This window comes from Myotis nattereri (genome assembly GCF_964212035.1).
Source record: "Myotis nattereri genome assembly, chromosome: 17".
In the NCBI taxonomy this organism is placed as follows: Eukaryota; Metazoa; Chordata; class Mammalia; order Chiroptera; family Vespertilionidae; genus Myotis; species Myotis nattereri.
In genome coordinates, this window is record NC_138092.1 from 6,457,500 (window position 1) to 6,465,199 (window position 7,700).

At 54.6% G+C, this 7,700-nt stretch overlaps 1 protein-coding gene across 1 annotated transcript; it reads right to left on the bottom strand.

Annotated features, from left to right (window-relative positions):
* Positions 1–763: 763 nt before the first annotated feature.
* MYC (MYC proto-oncogene, bHLH transcription factor) lies at positions 764–5,668 on the bottom strand. Its single transcript, XM_081111522.1, has 3 exons — positions 5,286–5,668; positions 2,925–3,693; positions 764–1,838 (listed from the first exon to the last, which is right to left on the bottom strand). The coding sequence occupies exons 2-3, from the start codon at positions 3,679–3,681 to the stop codon at positions 1,276–1,278; spliced, it is 1,320 nt and encodes a 439-aa protein (XP_080967648.1). The 5' UTR covers positions 3,682–3,693; positions 5,286–5,668; the 3' UTR covers positions 764–1,275.
* Between the last annotated feature and the right edge of the window lie 2,032 nt (positions 5,669–7,700).

The following is a 7,700-nucleotide window of genomic DNA, read 5'->3' on the forward strand; positions in this document are numbered from 1 at the left end:
TTTCATTCTTTCAAGTATCAACTCTGGCCCTTATCACCCATCTCAGGAAGCATCTCATAACCCTGATAAGTTAAAGACCTTAAGGCAGTGGTTCTCAACCTGTGGGTCGCGACCCCTTTGGGGGTCAAAGGACCCTTTCACAGGGGTCACCTAAGACCAATGGAAAACACATATATAATTACACTAGAGGCCTGTTGCACGAAAAGATTCGTGCAATAGGCCTTCCCTCCCCCTGGCTGCCAGCACCGGTTTTCCTCTGGCACCCAGGACCCAGGCCTTTGCTCCGGCCAGAGCTGCCTTCAAGCCTTCGCGGCTCTGGCCGGAGCCACCTTCAGTCTTTGCTCCGCTGCTTTGCGCCTACATATGCAAATTAACCGCCATCTTTGTTGGCAGTTAATTTGCATACCTCGCTGATTAGCCAATGGGAGGCATAGCGAAGGTATGGTCAATTACCATGTTTGTCTATTATTAGATAGGATATTGTTTTTGTGATTAATCACTATGCTTTAATTATGTTCAATTTGTAACAATGAAATTGGGGGTCACCACAACATGAGGAATTGTATTAAAGCGTCACGGCATTAGGAAGGTTGAGAACCACTGCCTTAAGGCCCCAGACCCATTTAACAAAGCCCTTGTCCTTTCCTGAATAATGTCTTTTCCCATCTTTGTAAGCTCTCTCCCTTAAGGGCCAAAACTCTGTTCAGTGGTCATTGATGAACAAGAGAAGGAAGAAAACAAGAAACAAAACACTCACAAACTTTAAGATCTGGCTCAATTATATTTGCCAGGCGTTTTATTTTTTCTAAAAACAATAAAAAAAAAAATCAACTTTAAAAAGAAACATGTATTTAAATAAAAAAAAATTATGCGTTATACATTCAGATCTTGTATAATTGCTATAAATGTCTTATTAAAGCTATTTACATTTGCTGCCTATATTTACACAGCAAAATTGGGTTAACCCAATTGAGATTAAAAAAAAAATTATTTTAAATACAAATCTGTTAAAGAAAAAACAAAAAAGGATGGTAAGCATAAAAAACGTTATTTTATGCCCAAAGTTCGTTTGAGGCAGTTTACATGATGGCTGAATCTGTCAGTCTGAAGACCCAGCCACGGTTGTGCGGTTTGCACTTGACCATGCAGTTGCAACAAGTTCGTGTCTCATGAGCTCTGCGGCTATGCCAGGAGGAACCTTCTCCCGTACTTTTCCTCAGTCACATGGGAGAAGCCACGAGGGATTCCGGCTCCTCCCGCCCCCTCGGTCAAGTTTTATGCACAAGAGTTCCGTAGCTGCTCGAGTTTGTGTTTCAACTGTTCCCGTCGTTTCCGCAAGAAGTCCTTTTCGGAAAGGAGCTTGTGCTCCTCCCCTTGGATGGCCAGGATGTAGGCGGTGGCTTTTTTAAGGATAACGACCTTGGGGGCCTTCTCGTTGTTTTCCAACTCGGGGATCTGGTCGCGCAGGGCGAAGAAGCTGCGTTTCAGCTCGTTCCTGCGCTGGCGCTCCAGGACGTTGTGCGTCCGCCTCTTGTCGTTCTCCTCCGTGTCCGAGGACCTGGGGCTGGCACATTTGCGGTTGTTGCTGATCTGTTTCAGGACGCGGCCACTGTCCAACTTAGCCCTCTTGGCGGGGGGATAGTCCTTCCTGGTGACGGGGGGCGCCGCGTAATTGTGCTGATGCGTGGACACATGGCATCTCTTAAGGACCAGCGGGCTGTGAGGCGGCTTGCTGTGACTTCCCGAAGAGGGTGACCCTGATTCTGACCTTTTGGCGGAGGGCTGCCTCTTTTCCACAGAAACAACATCAATTTCTTCCTCATCCTCTTGTTCCTCCTCTGTCAGAAAGGAAACAGAAATCACCTGGTTAGCGACAACACTGCCTTCCTTAACCAATGGCTACGTTCAATGAACGCGATGGAAAGATAAGGCATTATTACAGGAGGAAGGACCAAAGTTATCCCCGGAGAACAAACTAGCCAATCATCCCTGCTCTTCCTCCCAGGAAGGCAGAATGACAGCTGGGTTTATGGCACAGGTAAGAAAATTACCATTTACCAGGATCCCACATGGGTGCCAATTCTTACCTAAGACTTAATGAGGCTTTGGACACACCCAGAGCAAAGCACATTCCCAAGCACCTCCTATTTTTAAGGGACTTTACCAAGAACCCATGTTGCAAAGGAGAGCTGCAAATCGCTTGCTATGAATTTAGCAACTCCCTATTTTACTGGAAGTGCGAAAAGAAAAAAAAAAAATCTTGCAGCTTTGCCAAAAGCCCTAGGGGATGGGGGAAGGAAGAAAAGTTCAATTTGGGGAAAGGAGCTGCTTTTAAATGTTCAAAAAACAGGCTGAAAAGATCCCAAGTTCTCAGGTCATTCGCCCTGAGGCACTTTCACTGCTCCGCAGCCCCAGGTGGGAGGGGGACCCCTGCCTGCCCTGCCCACAGCCCCTCTTCCTAGATCTGCAGTCCATTAAATTCCAACACTTCTCAGAAAGGAAGAGGGAGGCAATTCTTTCCTTCTCAAAGACATCAATCCTCTTAATCTCATTCACACTTCCCCCTTCCCCCTAGGGCAATTAAAATGCTTAAGAAAGGTAAGAGGGAGTGGATTGAGTTGCAAGATAAACCAGGAAGATTTAAAATCCCAATGAAATTCCTGAGGGGTGGGAGGGAAAGGAGGGGGCTGGCCACTAGGGCGGTCTTAGGGGAAGGGATGGGAGGGAACAGGAAAGCCCAGTGTTTGGGGATGATGGAGCTCCCAGATGCTTCCAGACCTGCCATTTCTTTCCGGAATAGAAGAGAATAGAAGAAAAGAGAAGGGACGGCGTCAGCTGAAGCGGCCAGCTGCCTGAGCCGCCAACGAGAAGGAGAAAGATAGCTAGACGCCCCCCTTTGTCAGGCAGGCCGGGCTCCCACTTACCAGAGTCGCTGCTGGTGGTGGGTGGTGTCTCCTCGTGGAGTGCCAGGGGCTCGGGGCTGGCCCGTGGGGAGGAGTCGGTGGAGGAGAGCAGAGAGTCCGAGGACGGGGAGAAGGCGGGGGAGTCGGGGGAGGCGCAGGGCTTGGGCGAGCTGCTGTCGTTGAGCGGGTAGGGGAAGACCACCGAGGGGTCGATGCACTCGGAGGCGGCGGCGCTCAGGTCCTGCAGGTACAGGCTGGAGGTGGAGCAGGCGCCCTGCCCTCGGGCGGGGCTCCGGCTGCCGCCGTCTTTGCGCGCAGCCTGGTAGGAGGCCAGCTTCTCCGAGACCAGCTTGGCGGCGGCCGAGAAGCCGCTCCACATACAGTCCTGGATGATGATGTTTTTGATGAAGGTCTCGTCGTCCGGGTCGCAGATGAAGCTCTGGTTCACCATGTCGCCTCCCAGCAGCTCGGTCACCATCTCCAACTGGTCGGCGGTGGAAAAGCTGCCGCCGCCGCCATCGTCCACCTCCCGGGGGGAGAAGGACGCGAACGCGACGTAGGAGGGCGAGCAGAGTCCGGAGCGGCGGCTGGGCGACAGGGGCGGGGTGGGCAGCAGCTCGAATTTCTTCCAGATATCCTCGCTGGGCGCCGGCGGCTGCAGCTCGCTCTGCTGCTGCTGGTGGTAGAAGTTCTCTTCCTCGTCGCAGAAGAAATAGGGCTGCATCGAGTCGTAGTCGAGGTCATAGTTCCTGTTGGCGAAGCTGACGTTGAGGGGCATCGCGGCAGCCTGCTACAGGGGGCACACAAAGGGGGGCAATCTTGAGTTAAGGGGGCGTCTAGGCTGGTGCCTCACCCCGGCGCAGCGCGCGCCACAATCATGAACCACTCCCTTTCCAGCGCTATCCCCCCCAAATGGGCCAGTGGCTGCCGGGGCGGGGGCCCCAGGAGCCCCCTTTCGCCCTCCCCGGGGGACCCCCTATCTCGGACACATATTTGGCGAGCCAGCTGCGGAGCGCCAGCGGGACTTTTGTTCCCCGGGAGCCGGAGCGCAAAGCCTGGGATTCAGCCCCGCGGCTGGAGAGCGATGGAAAAGGGCTTTGGCCTCGGGAAGAGGTCAGGGGAGGCGGCGGCGGGGAACGCCATCCGCCAAACCGAAAAGTTTTGCCGCACCTGGAGAAGGCGAGCGGCGCTGCGGCGGGAGCGGCGGCGCCCCTTCCCCCGCGGGGGCCTCCGCCCCTCCCTGCCTCCTCTCCTCCTCCGCCATCCCCACCCCCAGCGCGCCCTCCCTCCCCTCTTTGCCAGCTTTTCTTCTTTTCCCTCGCCGGCTGGTGCGGCGAGCTCCGCCGCGGGCTTTAACACCCCCCGGGCCCCCCCATAAGTAAAAGGGGTGCATTAGAGAATAACAGAGGCGCCTCCCTTCAACGCCCAATACGGCAGCGCAACTGCGCCAGAGACCCTGCTGCGATTCTGCGCCCGGAGCGGGGGCGCCCTTCCCTTCGGCCGCCTAGGGTAGCAGCTGTTCGGAAAAAGCCTGGCTCCTGGCAGTCCCTCCGCATCTCGGGGGCGCGGGGACCCCGAGGCGGCCGGGGAGCCAAGGCTGGATTCGGAGGTTTGCCCTGGTTTTCCTAAGTCAATGAATGCAGGAGAATCGGACACATCCCTGCCCTAGCCTTCCCTCTCCGCCTCCTGCGCCTCCCCAACACCACGTCCGAACAGCCTGGTACGCCAAGATATTTAATCCTATTATTCTTTTTAGAAGCCAAAATGCCAACTTATGAGAAGGATCAGGGGACGAATTGGAAACGCCGGGGGAATCGGCGGGCGGGACGCGCCGCAGTGTCTCCGGCTGTCAGAAATGCAGTAAAAAAAAAAAAAAAAAAAGGGCTGAAATTTAAATGCCCTTTCGGAGACGAAGAAAAGTCAGCAGCTGCGGCGCTCTCTCGATCACACATAAGGACAGTAATCCTTACTCCAAGAAGCTCGAGATGCAAAGGGCTTTCTGCTCACCACGAAGCATAGCTTCCCCCCACACACCCCCAAAACCAAAGCAATTAATGCAATAAAGCAGGAATGTTCAGCCCGCTGGGCTCTGCGTCAATATCCATTGGCAAAAATCTCCAAAGGCTTAAACACACACACACACACACACACACCCCGCACACCCGTTTTCCCTCTGCTTTCCATCCTCCCATCTTGACAACTCACTGTACCCCATCCAGTTCTGCTTCGGTCCCCACCCCACCCCGACCTCCCACAACTACTCCGAGAAGTGTCAATAAGACCGGGATGGGAGAGAAGACACCCCAACTCGGGTATTGGATTCATCACATCAAGAAAGCGGTAGAAAACTAAATTAAAACACAAATAGATCCGAGGGCTTACCGGGTTTCCCACTCTCCGAAGGAAATCCAGGTTCCAACACCGGGCAAAGAGCGCCTTTCGGAGGAGCGGGTCGTAGGCAGCGGCCCGGAGAAGTGTCTTCCCAAATAGATCTCCGCTCCTGGAGAGTCGCGTTCTCTCTCGCTCGGGTGTTGTAAGTTCCAGGGGAAAGTGCCCGCCCGCTGCAATGGGCAAAGTTTTCGTGGATGCGGCGAGGGTGGCGGATCTCTGGCAGAGGTCGGCGGGCAGGGTGGGGAGAAGGAGGAGGCTGGGCCGGAGGTGAAGCCCCGCTCTCACTCCGGATCTCAGCCCCGAGCGCCCGGAGCGCGCCTCTGCTCGCCCGGCTCGCTAGGTTCACTCCGGCTGGTCGCCCGCTCGCTCCCTCTGCCTCTCGCTGGAATTACTACAGCGAGTCCGATAAGCCGGCTTTTATAATCGGGGTTACTTCGACCCCTCCCTCGGTCCTTTTTCCCGCCAAGCCTCGAATGGCCCTGCCCTTGCCGGGGCGGCAGGGAAAGGAGGAAGGCGGCGGCCGCGACCCGTGAACCGCGGAGGCTGCGGCAGCCCCGCAAGAAGCGCAGCCCGGGGGTTCTCGGTGGGGCAGACCCTGGCCTATAAAGGGCCGGTGGGCGGGGATTCGCGAGCGAGGATCTTTTTTCTCTCCCTCTCCCCCGGCTTTGGGAATCCGGGAGGGGCGATTGTGCAGAAGGAGGGCAGGGGAGGAGACTGAGCCTTGCAGCCCAGCACTCTGGTGCGCGGAGGGATCGGATGTAAATAGAGTTAGGTCTTTGCATGAATTAACTGAGCGCGCCTTCCATTTTCTCTCGCCGGCGTTCAAAGCCAGTGCCTTTCTCTGCGGCTCCTCCGGCGGCGCCGCGCTCTGCTTGACAGTTTGACAGGCCGCTCACCCGTCCTGCGAGCTGAAATCATCGCAGGGAGAACAGCTGAGCTCTCGACGCTGAGAACACACCGTGTGCCCACGGCCACGACAGGCACGTCCTGGGCGGCCGGGCGCTTCCCTAAGGCTGGGGAAAGGGCAGCCCTTGGAATGAGTCCTATGCAGAGAGGAGGAAAGAAAGAGTGTTTGTGGGCGCGCGCAGAGTGTGTGCGAGGTGTTAGTGTTGATGGGGCCAAGCGATAAAAGGTAGAGGGAGGCAAACGATGCCCGGGATTATTAAAATAACTCCGCAGCGCACTGCCACGTCTGCTTGGAGAGCGCGCTATGAATAAATGCCCATTGCATTTGTTGGGGGTGTTATGCTTTCTGTGTGGAGAGCTCTCTCTATTGGGTGCCTTCCGCCAGAATGAACCCCCTTGTACTCCCCACCGCACCCCGTGCCCCTTGGAGTTCCAATTCCGCAGCCAGGTTTCAGGAAAATCCCATTGGCGCCCGTGGCTCAGGTTAGCACCAGTCCGGGGCTCCCAGGTTTGGGGGAAGTCAAAGGCGCCAGACGGGAGAATATTGGGGAGGGGTGGCCAGAGCGGCCAGACCAGACCCCCCAGAAGGGGGGTGGGGAGAGGCGAGCTCGCAGACCTTGCCTGGGGTATCGGAAGAGACCCCAGTGAGGGAAACCGTTAACCCTTTCCTCCTTGGACCAACCGGTCGTTTAACTTCCTTCCCGAGTCTTCATTTCCCTTTATTATTGGAATCATGATCATGCACGAAATAATGCATTGGTGCTGATCAAAGGAGAGGAGCCAAGTATTACTTCCCTGGGAGGGGGAGATGGGCGCGAGCCAATTGGAAATTGGCCGAATTTCAGGCAGGAGTAATTTCCTAGTTCAGTGCCCCTACATTTTTGTCCTGCATGCCATGGTGAAAGTTCGTATGTACAACCCGCGTACATCTATGTACATTTCATGTACACGTCGACCCAGAATGCTGTCCAGCACGGCATATGATTTGTCCTCTGCCTGAATGGATCTGTATTTAATATTTAATGCACATTCGGTCGCAATTTGCGATTTGGCACTATGCTAGGCGCAGTGGTCGCCAAACTGCGGCTCGCGAGCCACATGCGGCTCTTTGGCCCCTTGAGTGTGGCTCTTCCTAAGCCTTAGGAGTACCCTAATGAAGTTAATAACAATGTACCTACCTATATAGTTTAAGTTTAAAAAATGTGGCTCTCAAAAGAAATTTCAATCGTTGTACTGTTGATATTTGGCTCTGTTGACTAGTGAGTTTGCCGACCACTGTCCTAGGGCATTAAACACAAAGCCCATCATCTTCCCGCCCCGGTCCTTCCCCCAAAGGCATTTTAAGTAAACTTTTCCACCTCTCACCCCACCCACCCCCTTTCCATTCCAAAACAGAAAAAAAAAAAAAATTCGGAGGGGGGGGGGGTCGCGCGTACGGTGTGTTTGTATTCAAGGTAAATTATTAGCCACTGAGTTTGCAGCTCAGCGTTCGATTGTTAA

Excerpts from the sequence above, each read along its gene's own strand:
- MYC (XM_081111522.1), bottom strand. The coding sequence starts at position 3,681 with ATGCCCCTCAACGTCAGCTTCGCCAACAGGAACTATGACCTCGACTAC. Across the intron at positions 1,839-2,924 it reads CACCACCAGCAGCGACTCTG|AGGAGGAACAAGAGGATGAG; the intron begins GTAAGTGGGAGC and ends CCTTTCTGACAG.